The sequence below is a fragment of the Toxotes jaculatrix genome, chromosome 15, assembly GCF_017976425.1.
Source record: "Toxotes jaculatrix isolate fToxJac2 chromosome 15, fToxJac2.pri, whole genome shotgun sequence".
Classification (NCBI taxonomy): Eukaryota; Metazoa; Chordata; class Actinopteri; family Toxotidae; genus Toxotes; species Toxotes jaculatrix.
In genome coordinates, this window is record NC_054408.1 from 11,489,156 (window position 1) to 11,514,151 (window position 24,996).

General features: G+C 39.8%; 1 protein-coding gene across 3 annotated transcripts in view; it reads left to right on the plus strand.

Annotated features, from left to right (window-relative positions):
- The window catches only part of pde11a (phosphodiesterase 11a), a 52,845-nt gene extending 28,569 nt beyond the window's left edge, over positions 1-24,276 (plus strand). For all 3 annotated transcript variants that reach the window (XM_041057198.1, XM_041057199.1, XM_041057195.1), the window contains exons 7-20: positions 1,017-1,092; positions 4,186-4,253; positions 4,353-4,445; positions 5,492-5,542; positions 7,526-7,672; positions 7,855-7,962; positions 9,557-9,666; positions 11,485-11,575; positions 14,281-14,381; positions 14,615-14,692; positions 14,793-14,856; positions 15,307-15,381; positions 16,331-16,414; positions 20,359-24,276. In XM_041057198.1, the coding sequence (XP_040913132.1) occupies positions 1,017-1,092; positions 4,186-4,253; positions 4,353-4,445; positions 5,492-5,542; positions 7,526-7,672; positions 7,855-7,962; positions 9,557-9,666; positions 11,485-11,575; positions 14,281-14,381; positions 14,615-14,692; positions 14,793-14,856; positions 15,307-15,381; positions 16,331-16,414; positions 20,359-20,592 (1,380 nt within the window). In that variant the 3' untranslated portion in view covers positions 20,593-24,276. The remainder of the gene's footprint in view (positions 1-1,016; positions 1,093-4,185; positions 4,254-4,352; positions 4,446-5,491; positions 5,543-7,525; positions 7,673-7,854; positions 7,963-9,556; positions 9,667-11,484; positions 11,576-14,280; positions 14,382-14,614; positions 14,693-14,792; positions 14,857-15,306; positions 15,382-16,330; positions 16,415-20,358) is intronic.
- The last annotated feature ends 720 nt before the right edge of the window (positions 24,277-24,996 follow it).

Consider the following 24,996-nt stretch of genomic DNA (forward strand, 5'->3'; position numbering starts at 1 on the left):
GCTCCCTTCACATCGTCAGGGGTCACAGGGATTTTATCTGAGTAAAATGATTGGAAGACAATTCTTGGTCCTCTGTGTGTTCTATAACTACAATGTCAAAACTAGACTTACTGATGGGCATTAAAGACGTTTTACACTTCATCCGATAGGCCTCTGCAGTTCCACTGGCTTGTGTGGTGCTCTAAACCTCTATTTACACTTTGACGCCACATGCATGGACAGATGTTTTGAAACAGAAGTTAAGTAGACCATCAGTGTCAAACTGCAACAGCCATCTCTGAGCTGTTTATCAGTTTATGTTGCTGTCTTGACGATACATTCAAGATGGTTTCAGAACACACTGATGAAGCCTCTTGGAAATGTTGTAGTACTTTTTCATAAACATCATTAAATCTTTTCTTATTGGCAACACATGGTGAGGAATTGCATATTACCCACTTTTGCATTTTGTCAGCTGTTAATTGATCTCTCTAGGATAAAGACCCTTTCAAACCAGGAAACGATAGCCACTTCGGCCAGTGCTGATGCCGCAAAGATCTAAACAGAGTCCCACAGCAGCTAGCGCAGCAGTCAGCTCTGCAGCCAGCTGCAAGCAGCAAAAGTTTGACATGGTCAACTTTAAGTAGCAGTGGCAGAAAAACAGAAAATGTGTATTCATTTATGGCACTGCCATTACCGGTCAGCTGGGCGAAAAGGCACCCATCAGGCTCTTGCTGAAATGAATAGAGGTGGAAATTTGCTGCTTTTCACTTTGAAAACGTACTATGCTCTGCATCCTACTGTTCCTGTGTTTCCACGTAGCACTGCTCTTCCATTAGAGGTGAGGCACGTATGCATAGTTAATACTCCAATGTTGAAAATATAATTTGATACTATATTTTCAATATCTATACTCATCTATACTTAGAGATAAAACCAAAGTATAATACTAAGCACAGAGCATGAAAATGTGTTTTTTAATGAGGATGCATGGTAATCCTCATATCATACTGTACTTACACTCTCACCCTTTTTAGGCAGACCAGTTCTCAGACTTCCACATCCGTTCTGTGCTTTGTGTTCCCATATGGAACAGCAACCACCAAATCATTGGTAAGTTAAGCTACTCCCTTTGCTCCTGAACCTACTTGATATTTAACATTAATCATTTATCAACTTTGCATATGTTGGCAAAAAGAGATTAAATTTAGAGAACTGCTATATACTGTATGTTCAAAAGTATGTGGACAAGCATGCATCTGTAGGGATTTGCTTTCATTCAGCCACAGTCGGCTTTCCAGCTCTCGTCAGAGGTGTTGGATGGATGGTCAGGGCTCTGTGAAGGCCAGTCCAGTTCTTCCACACCAAACTGGGATAACCATTTCTTTATGGACCTCTCTTCACATGGGCATTGTCATGTTGAAACAGTAAACTGTTACCATAGAGTAAAGACTCACAGTGTTATCTAAAATATCAAAGTTGTAGCAGTGACGTTACATAACGTAAGACAGAGGGGTCCACATTTTGTACCTATTATGCAGTTATATATTCAGCACTAACATCATCTAGCACTTACGTATTTCTTTTCTTCCGTCTATACTGCATTGTAGACAGTAGTGGAGAGGGGAGGTTGAGCTTGCGTTCAGCTGAGGCTGCATGTGTGTGATTAGATCCATGCTGCACCATCACTCCACATGAGGTGGAGTCCCCTTCTTCTGGCTGTGTGCTTTGTGTTTGTGAATCAGCCCCAGGCCAACACCACACTGACACTCTGATAAATCATTGATCTCTCGTCTGGTTTTGTTGCTGGATATTGCAGGGAGGAGCAATGACAGCAACTCCACTTGGTCTGCTGAGGTTTGACGCAGGAAGTCATTAGTTTTATCTGAGTGCAAAATGATCAGCATATTTGCCGCCGATGGTTGGTTTTAGATCTGCGTGTGTGTGTGTGCACAGTTTTTTCAGGGTTTTTTTTTTGCGTAAGTGTAAGTGCATTTGTTGGGGAGGGGAGAGGGAAGAGGAAGAACAGAAACAGTGAAGGGGAAAGAAATGCAGTGTGTGTGGGTGGCACCTGAGGATCTGGAGTGAAAAACCATTATACAAACAAAGCAGCAGGAGATGAAATTCTCAAGTCAAGATACATACAGTAAGAAAACAAATGTCCTTGTGTCATCTGCCAAGGTTAAAGCCAGCTCCTTCAGAATGTAACCACAAGAAATACTGCTGTGACTGTAACCACAATAATGAGATTTAATGTCAAGTATCAAATGTGAGAAAAATCCATTTTAGCACTTTCTTTAGCAATGTGCAGTGAAATTTTTAGCTCATAAATTCATCACAACCAGATAACATTTAAAAAAAGTAAATGAATGATTTAAGTGAATTGCCTCAGGCCAGAAAGACGCCACTATAGTGCGAGTGTAACTGGAGTTTCATCATGGCTGATTTTTTAGATCATACTCGGTCTGCTCAACACAGGACAGGCCACTAATGACATTTGTCACAGACTGTCACAGACTGCCACACTATCAGGTCAGGATTCAGATCTCTCACCTGCTGACTGAACATCAGACCAGCAGTATGACCATATTAAGCATGTGAAGGTGTGCATTTAGTTTCTGCTCGTTATTGACAGCCTTTCATTGTCTCACAACACTGAATCAAAGTAGATTTAAAGTGGCTTTTTTTTTTGACAGATCTCTACAAAGTGATCTATGTTTAGTATTTTGTAAAATACAAAATACTTGCTTTCTGAAGTATTTGCCTCCTCCAAGTCAGTATTTGTTGCACTTTTGGCAGCAATTAAAGCTTTGAGTCTGTGTGGATAGGTCTCTGTCAGCTTTGCACATTTTTCCCCACTCTTCTTTGGAAAACTGCTCATGCTCTGTCAGGTTGCATGGTGATTGTGAGTGAATGGCCTTCTTAAAGTCTATTCTCGGTGAGATTGAGATCTCGACTCTGACATGGTGACTCCAGGACATGAGTGCTGTTGTTTTTTAACCATTCCTGTGTCATTTTGTGTGTAAGATCGGTTGACTGCTCCTGAAAGACAAAAGACATCTCTGTTTGTTGTGCCACTAAATAAATAAATAAATAAAGCTTGGTGTAATGTGGTATAATGCCTCTAGAGTTAATGCAGTGCTGAGCTGGTTGCAGCTCAGGTCTGGCCTAAAGCTTTGTGAGACTCTAAGCAGAATGTGACACCCTCTCCACCCACCACACCTAGTGAATAAACTGCATTGTACAGCCACACAACACTATGGGTCATCTATGTAAAAACTAATAATGGAACTGTAAGTGATGTGATGGTTTTTGATCATTTTTATGATAATGCAAAATAACATTTGTGACACTGGGAAGCGGTGTAGTTAAAGATTATGTGACGGCCGCAGGGCTCTGAGCAGCCATTTAATTTGCCTGTGCTTGGGGATACCTATGCTACAACTCATCACAAACTACATGCTCATTACAGAGAGAACAATAATAGATCTGAGAAGGCATCAGCCCCCTATTTTAAATTTAATGACACCACAATGAAAATTGTTTTTAGCTGCAGTGCTAATCCGTTCACCTCTATGGATTTCCAGCTATACATTGAAATGAAAATGTCACTGTGGCAGGTTTCTTTGAACTCCTAGAGGAAAATAAAAATGGTAATGTATTGTGTAATTACTTTTTAGCATAATTTCTCAGCGACAATAAAAGTCAGTGTCTATCAATTAAATGTTTGTTCTTTATCAACAAAGCCTTTTCTGTTCTCAGCTGGATGATGCGAGGAGCTCTCTAAACATAAAAAGGCTTTGCAGCATTGTCGACAACGACTGAATTTCCTTTCAAAGGCAACATTAATTTGAAATCCAGTTTTGCCAGTGCTATATTTTTGTCATTTTGCATAACCACGTGTCAGTATAATATATATGTAGCCTTAGTCTCTTCAGTACAACTGTTTCCATTGATTCTACTGAAAGCGCACTCACTATTGTACAATTTCTGCATATTTCACACATACGGCTACCTATGTGAGAGGATGATGTGTCTCTGCTTAATTTCCATTAATAATGCATGTTAGTCAATGACATGGAGTGTGTGGGTTTGATCCTCTTTTAATTGGAGGCAGGTTATGTGCACCAGAGCTTTGCCAATATCAAGCTTAAAATGTTACCCGTTAATGTCGTATTGTATGGCTAAATTGACTTTGTGTAACAGGTGTCGCACAAGTGCTGAACAGGCTCGACGGGAAACCATTTGATGATGCAGACCAGCGTCTCTTTGAGGTATCACACTTGCATCTATATATGCTTTATATAAAGTATCCTGTCTGTGTATTGGAAACTATTGTGATTAAGTGTTTCAACGTTTTATTCTGTTCTCAGGCGTTTGTGATTTTTTGCGGACTGGGCATCAACAACACCATCATGTACGATCAGGTGAAGAAGTCTTGGGCCAAGCAATCAGTGGCTTTGGATGTAAGAACACAACATCTCATTTGATAAACTACCTCATATCACATTTCGAAAAAGAAAATATGCAGTCTTTTTCCCTTCGTTTTGAACAACAAATCTTTTTATCTGCTCAAATTTGCAAACCATTACCATGCCAACTGTTACGCTGCTTCAGAGTGTTGACTTCAGTTGATTCTGTGCTGTTCCTGCTTTCTACTTCAGTTTCCTTTTGTCATGCCTCTGTGTTCATTGTGTTTATGTTAGCTTCATGCCCTCCCTCAGATGATGTTTTCACTGCGCGTCCTATTTGTTCATCTATTTCATTAGGCATATGTCTTTATTTTCCTTTCCAGACGACATATGCTCTGTGCTGACACATTTACCCAGAACTTACAGGAAACAACGGCTCTTGCATGGGGTCTTTGTGCTTGGTTCCTCTTTCTTTCTTTCTTTTTTTTTTTTTTTAGTTTCATATTTCCACAAGAATGTGCACATGAAAAAAGTGCTGATCTCTCTTTGTAGATAACCTTCTCACAAAGGTTTTATTGAAAATTAATGAGAGGCAGTGAAAAGCAATCCCTCATCTGCCCTGCGATATGTAGCTGTTCAGCACGAGTCAGCCTTTACAGTATGTCCTTAAATTACAATAGGGAGCTTTCAGGTGCATTATGGTAGTTAGCACCGCTCTGTTTCAAGATAGGAGGAGAGGAGAGCAGAGAGATGAAGCAGTTAAAGGAGAGACACAGAATGCACTAATATGTAGATGCATTGCTTCTGGCAGCTCTGAATAAACATGAGCGTTTATGATCAAATAAGCAACTGCAGGTCTGTGCGAGGTATTTCTCTCAGGAAATGAAGGGAACATGGCGATGGAATCAGGGCTGACATTTCTGCTCTTGTAGACTGTTTTCTAGCGTTAACTTCCTCATCTGGAAGATCCACTGAAATGCAGTAATACAGATGTGCAGTATTTTCAGCCGTAGCCACAGTTGCGCTTCACTTAAAGCCCTACTGGTTATTTTAATGATTTGAAAAATACCTTAAGTGACACTATGTCATTATTTTTGCAGGTTCTGTCGTACCATGCCACTTGCTCCAAGACTGAAGTTGACAAATTCAAGGTAACAGATATTCACAGTTGCCTTCATTACATTTGTCTCTGCAAACCCATTTGTTTCTCTCAACAGCTACAGTAGTCTGGGGGATTCAACACAGATATTAAAGTCACAACTCAAGACATTGCTTGTTTTTAAAGCCTTTTCCTTTTATAGTGGTAAAAAAAAACATAGAATAACATCAGCCTTTTTCTATAAACTAAACCTGTAAACCAAGACCAGGCTCATAGGGGCTTATGTTGTTTCTGTTATAAAATGTATAAAATCCCTTTAATGAAACAACAAATGTTGCCAAAAGACCAATTGCAGCTCTGAATAACCATGTTCAAAGATACTTTTCCTACACAGTAGAGGATGAGGGATGATGTGGAGTCATTTCTTACACCCTAGTGACCTGGAGTAGTCCAACAAGTCCTCATACCTCAGTGACAAAATAGATCGTTTGTCATTGCCTTCCAAAAGGAACCATGCAAATATTTTCCGATCCTGCCTTTTCTGATGAGGATGTCGTCTTCTGTAGTTTACAGAGTATAAACACTCTCAGAGTAGATTACAATTTGTGATTATCAGGTTTGCGCTGATGGTGTAGATAATTGCCATAATATAATTTAATTGTTCTCCTACTTCAGTAGATGCATTCCTTAATATCTTGGCTTGATATTCGGTTAAATTGAGACATATTAAAGAAATTAACAGTATTAAAGGTGCATTAAACTCCTCTGTTTCATTAAAGTATGAAGCAAGACAACGGCAGTAGAGTAGACTTAGATTTCTCTGAGGCTGTGGTTTACAGGAAGGTAAATTCTTGGACATTTAGCTCACAATGCATTTGCGTTGCTCACCAGCCCTTTAATTAAGGTATGCTTTTTCTAATTAAATGACAATATCTCATTAACTGTAATGGGAAAGATAAAATCTATGGCAACAGACAGGATTCACTGGCAGCATGTCTTCTAGACTTCATTCTCCAGTTCCTCCAAAGAACCATGGTAGCATGTAGGCATAAATATGGGCTGGGAATTCCCCAATGAAAATAAACTAATTGTGGTATTTGAAATGGATTACTCCGATCAATAGGCAATGATTCTCAATGCATTATTTATAAAGATGAAAAAATGAAAATATCTACACTTTAAATTGGCAGGACATTTCTGAAATATAGATATGACCTATTTTCCTGCACTTTCATGTGTAGGTTTTCCCCTGTGGCCGTTACCGTGAAGTATAGGAACCCTGCTTTCCAGTGTGCTTGTGTGATCCTTCAGCCCCCTCATCCAGCGTTGTGCTCTGCTTCCTGCCTTTCCCCCACTTTCTTTCATAACTGCTCTACATATAGAGTCTTAGCAGCGGCAAACAAACCTGGCTGACATTTTGTAACCCGGGGCTGTGAATTAAGAGAGAGGAGAATACCTGCTGACCTGACAGGCTAACATTTGTGAGGGAAACACTGGGCTCCGCTGGCTGTCAGACAACAGAAGAAGAGAAAAGAGACGGCGTTGTACTGAAACCACAACACAGATTTGTGACAGCTTTGTCTCATTGGAGTGAGGTGCAGGTTAGACTGCATGAAATGGTTGTGTTACAAATGCTGACTAGAGCCAGAAAGGACTTTAACTGCTCATTGTGCTCATTAGACCAGACCGAAGACAGAAGACACGGATGCTTCAATGTGAATATGGTTAATTGGAATCATGCATGTGTTATGTGATTTTGTTTGTTTAACGATGGAAAAAAAAAAGCTGTTGATGATTACTACCGGACAACTATGTTTGTCAATGAGCTCTGAAAGTAAATAGCGGTGAAATTCTCCCTCATTAATCTTAACCCTCTCCGAATGAGTCCTCAGAGTCTTAATTAGCATGTCTCCCTGTTTCTATGTATCATCTGAAAATGGCACAGCATCCTCTGACCTCTTCAACCTCTTCTGCTCTCTGAATTCTCATATTCCCTTTCGCCCTCGATGTTTTTAATCCTACCATGACGAAACAGGCTGCTAACATTCCCCTGGTCTGCGAGCTGGGCATTGATAAGCTGTCCTTTGACGATTTCTCTCTGGACGTTGACGCCATGATAACGGCCGCTCTGAGAATGTTTATGGAGCTGGGGATGGTGCAGAAATTCAAGATTGACTATGAGGTAAGACCACTGATTTTCTTCGTCTGTTTCCTCTGAATGCTTGACTGAATTTGCACCGAGCACTGTTCCTTTGGTATCCTCACGATGACTGCTGACCCATGTGCTCATCTCTCTCTTTCTCTCTCTCTCTCTCTCTCTCTCTCTCTCTCTCTCTCTCTCTCTCTTTCTGTCTTCCCCTCCAGACACTGTGCAGATGGCTGCTGACTGTCAGAAAAAACTACAGGATGGTCCTCTATCACAACTGGAGACATGCCTTCAACGTCTGTCAATGCATGTTTGCCATGCTGACGGTAAAGATCGTTCTGACTGTAGATGATTAGACTGATGATCGGTAGCAAAGGTTCATACACTTAGATCTGATCTTTGATGGAGCTCTCAAAGAATTTGCTGCTGCAGTGAGGATTCTTCTCCCCTCAATGAACATAGCGTTAAATCAGCATTACCAAAAGCCCACCACATAAGGAGGAGGGCGGCAACAGTGGAGAGTAACAAGCACACTTACTTATACAACTTAGAGGTACTTGTGCTTTACTAACCTGGTTTGTTATTTGCTACTTTAAATTTATACTCTACTACATATATTGTACATTTATACTGTATATTGTACTTCTACTGGTTCCCAGCCCTTCCAAAAAAAAAGCAGCATCTACTTAGGAGACAGAAGTCTCCTAAGAAGTGTTTTTTCCCCCTTAAACTTCTTCTCAGATTGTTTCATTTAAATAACAGTTTGGGGCTCAGAGAGAAAATAATATCCCATATTTTGCATGTATTTCATAACAGTCTGAAAAAGTTTTACAAATCTGTGTATCAAAGCTTTTTTTTGTCCTCACATTATCTCAGGATCCTCCAGATGCCCCTGTACTAAAATGTTACTTATGTACTGATGCATTAGTAGTAACAACCTAATAATAATTATTATACGTTATAGTGTCTACCTTTACTTTTGATACTTTAAGGACATTTTTTCTCATGATGCTAAATTAGGATTTTGTCTGAAGCACTTGCACTTGAATTTGTTTCACTGGTAGTTTTATTTAAATAAATGAGCCTAATACTTGTTCCACCACTGAAGATTGAGGTGGTGGATGGAGCTGCAGCAAATGCAGTAACCCTAACCCTTAAAATACAAGTGAGAAGTGTCGGGTTATGATTCTCGACTTATCGATACCCTGTATTATTAAAGTCAGATACACTTGTGTTTGACCTGTGTTCAAATCACAGAGCGTAAAATGACGACACATTGCGCTACTAACTATACAAACACCCAACTTCTGTGCAGAGCTAAACCAGAGATGTTTGTTTAAATAAAGACCCCAAGAGAATTACTTCATGCAGTTCCAGCAGGCCTTTATTTTATCAGGTCCTTGGGGCAACACGCTCTCACATACACTTAATACACACACACATACAAACACAAGCTCTTATACAAACACAGTGTAGTTCATTTAATCAAGCACAGCATTAATGCATGGTGTCCCATCTGAATTGATTATTGGCAGAGGGAAATGAAATAGTAGTGTGTAAGCTGTTCTGGGCCCCTCCGCTCTCCTGCCATGTGTTTTAATGAGAGTGCTGTGCTATCTTTGCCGTTATCCCCACAATGACCTATAGTGACTCACTCAGCACATGGCCTCCAGGACCCATTCATCCAAGCCATAAATCTCCCTGTGTGACTGCGTTACTGCAGTCCCACTGGCATTTTAGGGAGATGCTGTTTTTTGGAAGATGCTGCTGTTGGAGTGTTTTTTTATTTTCATTTTTATTCAATGTACTCCTCACAGTTTCACAGAATAAGAGAAAAAGAGATGTGGCTGTGGTGCTCTTAGTGTGTGTTTGTTTGTTTGTTTGTTTTCTCATTGGCCCCATCACCTCTGTGCCAATCAGACGGCAGGCTTCCAGGAGACTCTGACAGAAGTGGAGATCTTAGCGCTTATTGTAGGTTGTGTGTGCCATGACTTGGACCACAGGGGCACCAACAACGCTTTTCAGGCAAAGTAAGTGTTCCCGCTTTCTCTTGCTCTCACTCACATAAACACGCTCCCTCCTACACACCGTTTATAGTGTGTTTTCCCACCCGCAGCTGTCTGCAGTAGTCCAGCCCAGATCAGCAAGAGTCAAGTGGCAAGTTGTATAAGGCTTATATAAGGCTCTGCTTAACGAAGAGACTGTAAACACTGCTGACTCTGGGCACATTTAGATCAGCAGGTAAAATTGCTTAAAGTTAGTGTTCTCTGCCCTCGCTGAGGTTATTATAGTCAACTGAGTCTGAAACCAAGATGGAAGCCAGGTGGATTACAGCCATAATCAGGAGCTGAATTAAAATTTTAACCAGAAACAATTTTGTGTTTTCATCTGAAGGCTTAAAAGACTTTTTAACAGTTTAAGTTGAACAAAAGTACATCACGAGATGTTGCTGTCCAGCTGGCTGATTTGCTTGGCCTACGTGAGCATCCATTTAGCTCTTGAAATGCTGGTGTTGCCGCTCTCATCACATCAGCTGTCAAAAATAGTTGGGAGTTTTTGTTTGTTACGTTGAACTAAATGGTCCGAATTTAGATAACTGCTGACTCAGCTAATTCAAAATTAGTTTAGGGTGACAAAAGACAAAGGAGGTAATAAAGCTCTTGTAGCCAATAAGGCAGATTTTCACAATGAACACATCTTTGCAACAAAATTTGAGAGCCGTTAGTTTATTGGCTATGGCAGTGTATTTCATCTTCATCAGAGGGTGTACTCTAGCTATAATTGAGAATGTATTGGGAAAAATAAACAGTTTTTGATTTGGTTCTGTATTCCAGCATGTTAGACTCTAAATAGAAATATTATGAGATTAAAGTGGAGACTTTATGCTTTTATTTGTGGGTGTTTACACCCTTAGAACATTATGGGATTTCTATCCTTTTTTTTTGTACTTTGTCCATGAGTGTAAAGCGTGAGAAAATAATTGGGCAAGTAAACCTAAACTTAAATTATATCCTATTATTTGTGATCAATGACCCAATGTTTGAACAACAGACAGACATGAGGAGAGATTTGGTGTTTTCAGTTGGATTTAGGTCAGCTGACTGAGTTGGACAACCAAGAGCATTTCACGGTTTGGTCAAAAAGAAAAATTTATCCCTATGTTTGTGATTCATTGTACAAAAACTGCATCCATTTATGAAGAGGACAACAAGTCCTTCAGTGCTCACCCAACATGTGATGTACACAGGCTCTAAAGCTAAATACCAGCACTTAGTCATTGTTTCATTTCAAATCCAGTGTGCTGGAATACAGAGGCAACACAGTGGAAAACATATTACTCTCTGGATGCTTTCTGACTTTGCTGTAATACTAAAACTAGAAACTAGATTAAAAAGCTGAACATCTGAAAAACTCAGACAAATCAGCATACTATAACTATCACATTAATTTTAACTGTGTTTTCATAGACAAATAAGCTTAAAACTAACTAAACATGCGCTAAAATATCACAAAAACTAAGGGATTATGCCAAACTTTAACTCTTGGCCCTCGTGCCTCACTGTCAGTGCACAAGCCTCAGTTCACTCAGTTCTCGTGAGTATTTTTTTCTCCACATTAAATGATGATCATATTCAGTGCTGAACAGTTGAGCTGCAGTTTAGGTTATGACTCTCCAGCTTCTTTTATTATTGAGCCATAAGTTGACGACAGCGTGCAGAGTGAATTGGTGAGGGAATTACAACAGACTCAACAGCAGACTTTGTTTCTCAGTATGTGTTGAATGCTGATTACGTTATCCCTCTTCCTGATCTGTGTGTGTGTGTTGTGCTTGTGTGCGTATGTGTTAGGACGGGCTCAGCCCTTGCTCTGCTTTATGGGACCTCTGCTACACTGGAGCACCACCACTTCAACCATGCTGTTATGATCCTGCAGAGCGAGGTGCATTATGTTCCAATATCTGCTGCAATGCAGTTACCATGAAGGTTCTGCTAATGCCTACTGCTGCATGTTGTAGTTGTGCAATACATTTCAAATTATGTCAGTTTAGAGCCTTAACCCTTAATACCCTTCCACTCATTGAGACACTATAAGTCTCATAATTAGCTTTATGACAATTACCTTTTTTTTCCAATGATTGCAATTATCCAGTTGAAAAAAAAAGCACTGTGAAACAAATTTTGTAATGGCTCAGTTCCATCAGGTGTCCCAGTCAGACATGACAGTGAGGCAGCATGTGCACAATACCAGGATCATGGAGCTAGATTGCCTAAATGAAATGCAATCATTTTTAGTGTTCTTACTAACTTCTGTGCTTTTCCTGCTATGACAAGCCAAAATGTCTGATGTGAGAAAGGGTCTGTTATTCTGCAGGTGGAACAAGAATAAAGTTGTGTCCCAAAAGGAATATGTTTGGAATTTTTGGGCAATACCTTAAATGGCTTTCTTGTCAAGAGTACGATGAGTAGATTGATACCACTCTCATTTCAGAAGGCAAGAATAGGTTAGCTTATCTTATCTTAGCTTAGCACAAAGACTGGAAACAGGGGAAACAGCTAGCCTGGTTCTGTCCAAAGGTTAAAAAAAAAACTTTACAGCATTAAAAAATGAGGGGTAAAATTGACAACTTGTGTTTTTCCTGGATGTTGTCTGCTGTACAGCTTTTTGTCTGGGGGCAGTTACTTCCTTGATTCACTGTTGAAGCCTGTTAACTGTTTCCCCCTGTTTCCAGTCTCGTGCTGCTGTTGGTAGATTCTTCTTTAAAGAGAATGGTGTCCATCTTCTCATCTAACTTGCAGCAAGAAAGCAAATAAGCGTATGTCCCACAAAGTGTCAACAGAATGTAACTTGTGCCTCCATTGTACCATTGCAAAAACCTTGACCTGAGCCACTGTTGCCCAAAATCAAAGTGTCTTTCGTACTATCTCTCTCTCTCTTTACTTTCTGACCATGTAAATTAATCAAAAATGTTCAAGTCCACTTTTCCTTAAAAAAAATGAAAGGCGTTTGTGCCCACTGAGCCTGAAGGTAACCATGTACTGTATGTGAGCGAGTAAACAAATAGCTCATGCTGCCCTCAAATCAATGTAATTACAGAGACCATAGATTTGGTGGTAATTGGTTGAGAGAGACATTTTACCAGGTGACTGGGTTTTGCGTGAAGTTGTAATTAAAGACGTTTTGAGGGAGCAGCTGAGACGAGGCTTAGCGGGGTTAGGTTCCAGTGGCTTCATTATCGTGGTGCTGACAACACAGTAAGCTGACAAATGTTTGCTTGGAATATCATAATGGTTTCTGTTGATAGTGGGGTTGAACTACCGCTGTCCTATTAGCATATAAATGAATAGTGTGGCTAATTCAAGTAGAAGAGAAAGCTCACGATTCAATCTGCCAGCCTGCACGAACCATTAATTAAAATGTAAACTTTTAAACGTCACTCACTCCCTTTTGCACCTCTCCTCTCGTCATTCTCACTTCCTATTTTTTTCTTGCCTCCCTCCTTTCATCCGCTCCAGTTGTGACAGAATGAGAGAAGTCTTTTGTGTCTCTGCTGTTACGTGGTTCAATATTTCATGGGAGCACACGAGCTGAAGGAGGGAATCACGGGTGTGCTGAGACAGTCTTGTCAAGGTTTGAAAGGAAAACAGTGGTTATCCAGTTTTTAAGGATCTTGTTTTTGCAGGTCATTATCATCCTCTTGCTCTGGTCCTTCTCTGTTATCACCTCTTCATCTTCCATTTTCTCCACAGATGGACTCCCCATCCTCTAGAGGAAGGTGTCTAAGTGGTGAATGAATGTATAATACATGATGGGGAGAGAGAGGCCTGTTTTAATGATAGAGAGCCTCAAGTGAAAGATGTTGCTTACTTATTGAGAGCTGCTGGCTTCCCTCCTGAACCAGCTCAGCTCCATTCAGTTTTATTACTCCATGTTTTTATTCTTTATTTTTCAGCCATTAAGATTTTACTGTACAAACAGGCCTTTTTCACAAAGGATGTTTTGACACGTCACTGTAGGAAAAGCAAAATGACCCCCTTCTTCACTCGTTCACTATCCCGTATTTAAAAGCCACTCAGTAGTTTACTCTATATAGTGAGCAGTAAACTGAGATTTTACACTTATGAGTCATTGTCATTTTGCATCATTCCTGACAGCTGTAGTGTTGCACGACTGTCATTTTCACATCTATTAAATGTGACACATTGCATTGTGGGATTGTTAGCAGAGAGTAATGTATGTGCCATGGACACCACATGTTTCTTTCCATTGTTGGAATCTCTGAGGACCCTGTATAGAGCATTAAATTCATGCTATGTACCTGGACACTGGAATAAAATGGGGCACAGCAAATATGATGCACTATATATTACACACTGGTATTGTTCATATTGGTTCACTCTCACACCGCCATGCCTCACTGGGACACTTGAATAGAAGAGAGCCTTTATGTTAAATAATGACTAATTATGAATAAAAGGACCTCAAATAAAGGTGGGCCCCTTTCTTTTTTAAATACTCATGCTAAATGTCATCAATAATGTATCCAGGGACCGTAGCCTGTTGTTTCAGCCTCTTTGTGTGCAGCAAGAAAAGTGACATGTGTTTAGAAATTCTTTATCATGCTATCTCTGTATTTGTCTCCACAGGGTCACAATATCTTCTCCAACCTCTCGTCCACAGAGTACAGTGACCTCATGCAGCTATTGAAACAGTCCATTCTGGCCACGGACCTCACACTTTACTTTGAGTATGTTCTGCTGAACACACTGCGTATTAAATTGTTAAATCTCCTGTCAGCGAGACATTCACGGAGCCCCAGTGTCACAGTGACTATTTTACAGCGAAGCACACTAACTGCTCCTCAGCCTGTTTCTTGACACTGTGTTCTCTAGATCTGTGGGCTTCTTTTAGGTAATACCGCCCCCTTGTGGATTTTATGTAATTTACACCCATATATACAGACATTCTGTTTTCCTCTAGGAACAGAAACACCTTCTTTGAGCTGGTCAGCAAAGGAGAGTACAACTGGAACGTGAAGGCCCATAGAGACATGTGCAGGTACACAGAAATAACAGCATCTATGTCTCCTTAAGAATGTTTTGTTCTAAGTCTTTTACATACAAGATAAAATAAATGTGTTTGTCTGATATCCTCTCAGATCCATGATGATGACAGCGTGTGATCTCGGTGCTGTCACTAAACCTTGGGAAATATCACGTAAGGTGAGAAATATTGATTTAACTCTCTCTTTTAAAGTAAGAAAGAAGCCTACATCTGTTCAAGCATCTGTGCCATCCAGAGCTGAAACGATTAGTTGATTAAACAAAAGTCGATTGACAGAAAACCACTTAATCATAATCAGTTAATGGTTTTTTAAAGTCATTTTTCAAGAAAGAAATGCCTAACATTCCAGTTCCAGCCTCAAAACTGTGCGGATTTTCTGCTATTCTTTGTTTTATGTGATTAGGAATGGAATATTTTTGGTTTTGGACTGTTGATTGGACAAAACAAGCAATTTGATGATCCCCACCTTGGGCTTGAGGAACCTGACATGCAGCATTTTATAGAGAATAAATTATTAATTGATTCATTGAGGGAATAATTGGCACATTAAACGATAATGAAAATAAAAGTTAGTTGCTCTCCTACTTTAATCTTTTCTGTCTTTTCAGGTGGCAGAGCTGGTGACCAGCGAGTTCTTCGAGCAGGGAGACAGAGAGAGATCAGAGCTGAAGCTCACACCTTCTGTGAGTACATCGAGCCATCTCTGGATTAGTGCTTTTTGCAGTTTGTTTTCACCTCTGTGACCTCCACAAGCTGATGATGCTGAAGATATATTTTCTCTGCAGTTCCAAACATACTGACTGCGTAGGAAACATGAGAGCTTGTGTCTCGTAGTGTGAGAAAAGTGTATTGTCAGCTTGACCGCTCCACTGCCTCTCTGCTGTGCCAAGAGCAAAACTGTGGACCGTGTAACAACCATTCTTAAAAAAAAAAAAAAACAACTCCTCCTGCACAGGATTCAAAGCAAACACTGACCTTTCTATTCATTCAGGTGTGAACACAGGAAGCTTTTTGGCGTATTGGAGCTCTACTACTTTTATTTTTCACAGGTGTAAAAATAGCATCATAATAATAATTGTAACTATAATAGCAGAGAGAGACTTTGGTCCTGATGAAGATGTTTGTCTTAATTCATACCGTCCTCAAAGCCACAGCACTACAACAGAAGCGTACTGTCTGCTTGAGTGAGGAGCTTTGAAGGCTGAACTGTGCTGCAAGTTCTTAAATAGGGGAAAAAAAACCAACAGCTTTCTGCATGCAATTAATGGCTGTTGACTAATCGAGCCAGGCCACATTGCCTCCCCTCTGAAATAACTAATGCAGTAGCCTCTGGTCTGCCGCTTGTGTCAAACCTTTACTGCTCCGTGTGTGGGTGTTGGAAATTAAATATTAACTTCTAAGTCGTAGCCCAGTAACTATCTCTGAAGCACAGCCTCAGTGGAGTCTCTTCGGTTCAGGCTGCAGAAGAATGAAGGAGAATAGAAAATGTACATGAAATAAACTCACTTGTCTTGAGTGCTAAGGGAGAATTTTCTTTAACCAAAGCAGTAAAAGAAGTACTTTAGGGACTGTAAGCCTGACTTGTGCAAGTACAAATGTAGGTGTAAATAAATTCTGTCTTTTGTGTTTCAGGCCATCTTTGATCGAAACAGGAAGGATGAGTTGCCAGGGCTTCAGCTGGAGTGGATTGATGGAATTTGTGCGCCGTTGTACGAGGTAACGCTGGAAGCCTCACCGCTCACTGACCTTCATTGTGTCGTGCTTGTCACACATCCGCCCCTGACATCAGTAGTCGCTGTCCTTCCTCAGCTATTGTCCCTACCCCCCTCAGCCCCTCACTGACGCCAGCAATCAAGCCGTCACCAAAAACTATTCTACTTTCTTTGCAGCCACAGATTTATCCCTGAAAAAAAAAAAGAAATGCTTTTTGTTGAAAGCTCTGAAACAACTTCAAGGTTTCACCCTGTTCTTTTGAGCCCAGCAGCATGAGTGTGCGCTTTCTGACTGCAAGAAAGCTCAGAGGTAGTGGAGTGTGCGAATAGAGCCGTGATGTTAGTCAGGTTAAATCCCCTCAGTAAGACAGTGTACTTTGGGCTTCACTGCACAGTAGTGAAATAAGGACTGACTCTTGACTGCATGCATTTTTTCTGAGACACTCACACACCGAAAAACAGGCTGATTTTATTGTACGATCCCAGCAATGCAAATATTAGGGTCAGAGTCAGAGCCAGCGATTATCTTTGAGGGAATTAATGGAAATCTATACAGTGTCCTCACTGATATAGTAATGTGTGTGCGTGTGTTTCCGAATGACGTCAAGAGAGACTCACCTGCCCCTCCCACTGCCGGTAGCAGTGGCTGTGTGGGAGGAAGAAGAAGAAGAAGAAGGCTGACTTACTGAAGAGATCAGGTCTGTTAAGAAATAAGGCGTGTTGAAGGCAGATTCATGAAAGTCAAACACAAGAGCAGTTGTGAAAGAAGTCAAGGATAAAATAGTTCATTCATTCTTCCAGCACTGAGTGATTCCCTTGCTTTTTCACTTGTTGGACCTCCTTCCCTTTTACTGTCATATTAAACACATTACTCTTAGTCACCATGAGCAGAAAACAAACAATAGATCATCTTCACGTCTATTGAATTATCCCAAGATCAGTGCAAGTTAGAGCAGACTGATCTGTGCTGGGCTCTGCTTTCACCATTGTTACTGTCTGTGCAGTGTAGATAAAAAGCATCAAAGTGGTGTGTGTTGTCTGCGTGGGGGGTTTGTCTCCACACTGCCTCATGTAAAGGCTGATGTTTGGAGAATGCAGATATGGAGCTCACGATCATGCTGCTGCCAATTAAACTTGCAAGGGGGGGGAACAGAGGAAGTTCAGAGGCGGCAGGGTTTTTGTCCGTGGGCGGAAGAGATCTCGTTCTTGATCTCACTGATCTCCTCCTCCTGGTGGTGGCTCGCTACTTTGTGGAATATTAATCCCCCATTATATAACCTTCCATCTTCATACCCCACCATATGACAGTCTCACTCTCTCTCTCTTCTTCCTCTGAGTCTACCTCAGTGGAATAATGATGCTGTGCAAGCCAATGACCCACAGAGGGTGTACACTTCAGAGAGAGAGGGAAATTCTTCTCCTCCACAAAATCCTCCTCTTTTAATCCACAGACGAGACAAATCCAGAAAGATTTAGATGATGCCTGGGTTTTGTAGTTTTCTGAAAATTATAGCTACTGGCCACATGCCATTGCAGTGTGATGATGGCTTCAAACACTGAACATTTTTATAATCAAATGACAAGTGACACTTAACTTTAGTGGTATACAGACATTTAAAAATTGGCCTATAACACCCTAACGTGCAGTTGCAAGCAGATATGTGTGTTTATTAATGTATCCTCCTCCTGTGGGCAACCCTAAGAAGATGCCTCACATAAGCAGATAATAAATTATAATACAACAAAACTGGTAATAACAGCTGTAAAAATATAAATGTCTTCATAGGAGAAGTGATGATTGTTGACAAATATTGCACATTAATAAATATATCAATGTGCAATAAAACCATTTATTATAATAGGGGAAATTATAGTAAAGTTTTACCTTTATTTTGATTATTGTTTAATTCCATTCAATATAATTTAATTTGCAGATGATTTTCTCAATTAATAATAAATATCTGAGCCAAGACAGTAGCTCTATATTAAACAATAAACATAGAGGTTAACACACGCAGAACATATTCTTATCAGATGACATTCTTTGTGTCTGATTATTTGGGCAAAGATAAAAAAAAACAAAAAAACAATACAGAGATAAAGTGTCCAATAAATGATAATAATATAAAATAGATATATGTGTATGTATAATAACAGCAATCAGTTCTTTAATTTATCTGTTATAACAAATAAGTACCTTGATTTGTGTGATCAACAGTCAAAAATCCAAAAATGATTGATTTACAATCTCATAAAACAGCAAATCCTCCCATTTGAGAAGCTGGAAACGGAATTTTAAAAAAAAAAAAAACCAAAGGAATTATTTGATTGTCAAAACAGCTGCCAATTAAACAACGAATCACTTCAGTTCTACATTACTGTCAAGTTCACACACGTAAACCAGATTTGGTCAGAAACTCAAAAAAAGAAGAAGTTTGACTCCAGAAAAACTTCAAATCCAAGAAATGGAAATCCATTCTGTGCTCTAATGTTGTTCGACATCACAGGTGAACAGGTTCATAATTAGTAGCACACACCGTCCAGCAATTGCACTGTTTTGAATTATTAAGTCGTATATTAGTACAGATGATGAATTTACCATGAACAAAAGTGAGCAGATGGCTTTTGTCACAAAGATGCTGGAACTTGGCCTCATCATAGAGCTTACAGAATACACAAGTAATTTAATTGTTCATACAAATCAGAGAATTCACCTTCTGAACATTGATGCATCTCAAACTGCATTTAAATTTGTGTTTTCCCCAAGTGCTGCAACATATTTGATTTTCTTTTCATGCAAACAAAGCACAATCCCCAGTGTAGGTGTACAGGACTTAAATGCCTATTCATTTAACTCCTTTTTACAATGGCTACCCATTCAACTCCTATATATGTATGAATAAATGAAAGATTTCATTGTTTTGAATGTGGGACCCATGCCCACATGTTATATTTCCATATGAAACAGGGTAATTACACAAACTTCCCTGGAAATCCAATAGACACAGAGGGAACAGAATCCCCCTGTCTCTCAGGCAATTTATTAAAATGGCAGATGACAGCTTTTAGTACACTGGCAACACAGAGAAATGACAAAGGCAGCTAATCTCAGTCATACATGTGCCTCTAATCTTTCGAGAGCAGCCATTTAATGGACTGCTGCCATCAACCGACTGTATGTTACTGTTATTGAAGTCGGGCTCTTTCTGTTTTCTTTCATTTGTTTTGTCCATGTTGTGAATTTGATGAACAATGTGCTGCTTTTCTAGCTCCAGCCCCCCCCCCCAAAAAAAATAAATACCAGACAATCTTTGAAAAACCCCAAATTCTGAATTTTTCCACATTCCTCAATGTTTCCTCAAATCATTTGGATGAAAAAAAATATTCTGTTTCTTGCTCGATGAGAACTCTAGTCATTTTGATGATGTCCTGACTTTCCCCCTAGTGCTATCATCAGGTCAAACTTTTTATTTGTTCAGTACTTTAGTTATGGACTTAATACTTGCAAAACTAATGACATTTCCAGTAGCATCAGCTGTAGCTTGTATTTAGAGCTAATTAGCAAAAGTTTTCATGCTAACCAGCATGAAAACTAAGATAGTTAACATGAACTTTATACTGGTTTAACATTACCAGGTTAGCACTGGAATTGAAAGCTCCACTGTGTCTAAATACAGCGTCACAGAGTTGAGGCTGCAGACTTAGTCTAGTAAAACATCATTTTTAAGAAACACAAATGCTTAGCTCTGTGACTGTGATGTAGTACATGTGAGTCACAAAGTGGGACTAGTGCTTTACATTGTGTTTTTTCCTTTATATTTAGTTTTTCCAGTTACTCTTAACTCACTCCACACATTAAGCATTTAAAACTAGAACATAAACATGAAACAGTGGTTTATTATAGATGTTTGCAGATGTAAGTGTTTGTCCTCCTCTTTCTCTTTCTAGACTCTGGTCAAGTTGAATCCCAAACTTCAGCCGATGCTTGACATGATCAAAGCTAACAGGGCCAAATGGGAGGAACTGAACAGGAAGAGACAGCGTGGCCAGAGTGTTTCTGCACCCGCGAGCCCATGCAGCGGTGACAGCACAGAAACCAGCGGCTGCACTGTGGCCAAAACTGGCAGCACACCCTGCTGCAGCGGCGATGCTGATGGCACAACATCCAAACCTGTTAGTTAGCTTCTGCTGCCACCTCCGAGCTGATCTCTTAGGCTTATTTCCTCTTAAATGCAGCCTGCAACAGAGGCAGTGCAGTGCATGCAGAGGTTCTTGGGCTCTGCTCCTCTTCGCTTTTGCTACTAGAGATGAGCTTTAGACTTGAGTGCGGCGCTATCATAGAGGTTTTTCTGCTCCCTTCAGTCTTCCTGTGCTGAAGGCTGACAGAGCTGTGTTTGGCAAGCTTGTCGGAGCAGCTACAAATCAGCTGATGACACCATGTCAGAAAGGAAACTCAAACCACTGTGTCAACATGTCAACCAGTGAGCTAACACTAACTATTTTGGGCATTACACAGATTTTCGGCACAACAAGGCATGAAGAATATTGGAGAGGAATGTTTGCCTCTGTTGTGGTTGGTTTTGCTCTCGGTATCTCGTTGCTCGCATTTTGTCCGGGGTAACAGAGATATTTTTTTGTAAATTTGTACATAGGCTATTGAGTTATTTACAAGTGCTGTTTAAAAAAACTGTAAGCTCTGGATTGTAATGTGGCTGTAGAGTTTCTGAAGGATAAAGGGGCGCAGAAACAGCAGGACCTGTCACAGTGCTTGCAATGCAAATTGAGTGCTCTGCTCCCTCCCTTCCTGTGCCTTGTTTTAAGATCCTAATGAAAAATGCATGGCCTCCTCACTGAGATTCTTAGATAGTATGGAAATCCATGTTGAACCATGACGTATTTTTTGCCATAATTTGTAAAATCAGTGACTGCAGTTATGTCTTGACCCCATGTTAGCCACAAAACATTAACATTATATACATATGGAAATCTATTTTGCCCAGTTTTATAAATGCAGGGTCTCACTTGTCACACACACACACACACACACACACACACACACACACACAATGTGCCTTGATGAAGTTGTTCTGGTATCACATTAATTTCTGCAGAAGACGAATCATCTACCAATTTAACACGGACCGCTCAAACAAAGCAAAGTAGTAACTCCTCACTAAACTACATTTAAGTTATGAATAGATCAAACATTTCTGAAACACGCTTATTTGCTTTCTGCTGGAGAGTCAGATATAATCAATCCCACTCTCTCTGTCTGTCACGTGTGAAGCTATAGCCAGCAACCGGTTAGCCTAACTTAGCAAAGAAACTGGAAACAGGGGGAAACAGCTAGCCTAGCTCTGTTCAAAGGAAATAAAATCAGCCTACCAGCAACTCTGGAGCTCACTAATTAACACTTTGTCTTGTTTAGTTTTCATCCATACAAAAGCCAAGTGTACAAACAACTATTCGCTGTTTTAAAACGGGTTATGTGATGGACTACCTCTTGGTCAGGACGATTCATTTCTTGCAGCCTCCGCTGGCTTTAGCCAAGAAATAATTCAACACATAAAACTTTATGAAACAGTGAACAGCCATTATTACATTTCAGATTTTGTACATTTTAGACAAACGGGATCCAGAGTGTTAATTAGTGAGCTTTAGAGGTGCAGGTAGGCGGATTTTTATTCTGTTGGAGTGAGCCAGTCTAGTTTCTCGAACTCTTAACTAGCTGCTGCTTTCATTTGAGGGACAGATATGAGACTGTCTGATATCTTCTTATCTTACTTTCCCCTAGAGCAGGGGTCGGCAACCTTAAATACTCAAAGAGCCATTTGGACCGTCTCCCACCAGAAGAGAAAACACCCGGAGCCACAAAACCCTTTTGACATTTAAAATGAGGATAACACTGCATATATCTTTTTTTTTTGTTTTTTTTTTACCTGTATGCTATGTATAAAAAACTATAGTGTGTTGCATTTATGAAATCAATGAACTGCTACAAAGATCACGAAATTTTATTTCTGTATGTAACAAAAACATTTTGAACTCTGAACAAAAGACGCTTGGTTGATGCTAACTTTCAAATGAAATACTCAATGTTTGTTTGAGTCCTCCACGTATTTATAAAATAAAAATCCAAACTTAAATTATCCACCTGCAGCGAACCAAAAATGCCATGTGCTTCTGTGCTCCCTCATCACTTAATCGCGTGTACTGGAGCATGCAGTCAGTTGTCAGCCTGAAAATGCCGCCTGGTGTCACACATCGGCGGTTGTGACACATATTTTGAGCGTCAAAAAAATTAAAAATGTTTTATTTTAATGTTACAAAATCACCATAATCTTCAAATTTAGAAGTACATTAAAGACGAACGCCCTAAAAGAAAAATGCATTTAAATTAAATACTCATTCTTTATTTTCCAAAGTCACAGGGAGCCATAGCAGAGGGATGAAAGAGCCACATGCGGGTTGCTGACCCCTGCCCTAGAAAGTGAATAGCCTTTTCTCAAAGCTCGCAAATGCTACTCAAACAGCGTTTGTAATCTCCTGAAGACTAAGACACGTAGTATTTGTAGTACAGAAATACCCCATGTAGTCAGAAGCTATTATTTTTTATTTTATTATCATTATAAGTATTTGGGGGTTTGTTTGTTTTTTGAGTGGGGGTATGCCTTATGAGTTGTGTTGTAGCTTTGTTAATTGGAGTTTAAAACGTGACTGTGCACATTGTGTGGCATGGATCTGTGTGCTCTAATGTATTTTAGTTGAAGAGCTGAATTCGCTCCTCGCACAATATGGCGACTGCTGACTTTAGAACTTGAGAACAGCAATCGAGTTACATTAACGGAGAGATTATTTTATTTTATTTACATAGCAGTAGATATGTAGCTAATGTTTCGGTCAGTTGTCCTGTAGATATTTTAGAATTATCAGTTGTTTTCTTTACCAACATTTGACGCTTTCCAGTTGAGGTGCATACGAACAAAACAAAAAAACATTCTTACATTTTTCAAAATTTAATTAGAGATTACTCTCTGCATTTTACCCACACCAAGTGAACAAAACACACACACAAGCATGCACATGCACTAGAGACGCTGGGGCAGGGGGCTGCCTAGTGAGGTGCCCGGGGAGCTGGGGTGGATGGATGCCTTGCTCAGGGACACCACAGCTCTTTTTTCAGGGTGCCGTGTTTTTTTGTTTTGTTGAAAAAAAAACAACTGATAATTCTAAAACATCTACAGGACAACTGACCTAAACATTAGCTACATATCTACTGCTATGTAAATAAAATAATCTCTCTGTTAATGTAACTCGATCACTGTTGTCTCTCGCTGTCTTCCGCTGTCGCCGTTAGATCACCGGAACTTTTGACCGGAAGTACTAGCCCACACACTCAAGTTTTAACGTCAGCGGTTGCCATATTGTGTGAGGAGCGAATCGAAGTCAACTAGAAGAATTTTTGAATTGCATGTTTTATGCAGTATTAAATTCAACCATTTGCTAAAGGATGTAGCAAACATGTGAGCCAACAAATACCTCGTATTTTGAACTTCATCAGTAAATACATCATCTCATCAGAAATGCATGACTTAAATTCAATTGCATCATATTATGTGAATTATGAATATCGCTGTTCTATTTTTCTATTAGGTCTCCAAACAGGGCCAACTTCTATTTGTCTTTTTTGCAATGTAACGTGCTTCTTGTATTTCTTCTTTCCTCTCCCAGTTTGGACTCTGGATTTATTTAAGGCGGGCTAAACTGAAAGAAACCTAAGGCATGTAAAGGCAAATGTGCAATGTTTCTGTTCAGAGTTTAAATAAAAATATGCTGCTACATGTGCTCTGGTTTATTCTGACATCAAACTCCAGTGTTAATAAATATATTTACTAAAGTGCAAGTTTCAGGCCTTCCCATTTTATGTAACTTTATACGACTATGTTGTATTAAATATTGTGTTTTTTAGTCCACCACATTTATCTGACAGCTCCACTAAGTAGTTTCTTTACAGATCAAGATGCTACACACAAAACATTGAATGATCTTTTAACATACAGATTAAACATCCCAAAAGTACCGTAATTTCCAGACTATAAGCCGCTACTTTTTTCACGCACTTTGAACCCTGCGGCTTAAACAATGATGCGGCTAATTTATAATTGATTTTTACGGGCTAACGAGAGAGAACAATGAAAATAAAAGCTGTAAGCAGCTATGGGCGGGCCCTTGCACCCCTTGCGAGCTGCATGGGGTCACAGCCAGCTCAGCCACGCACAAGAGTCCTCCTATGTCCTCTGCTCTCTCCTGCTCTTCTCCCCAGAGAAGCACAGCAGTATACAGAAGAAGAATCACAAACAATTCCTGATTTAGCCATACTCAATCAGCAAGTTTCCAATATGGAAAAACAAAATAACATTTTCTGTCGAAAGGATGGTTTGGCATTAATTCGCACAATCATTCCGAATATGATAAAACACAAAGTGTTTTATCATATTCGGAAATCCTAAAAAGTCGTGAAACATTTGAAGACAGCTCAGTATTAGACATCTTTCCTACGATTGAACAGGTCAACGAGTATAACAT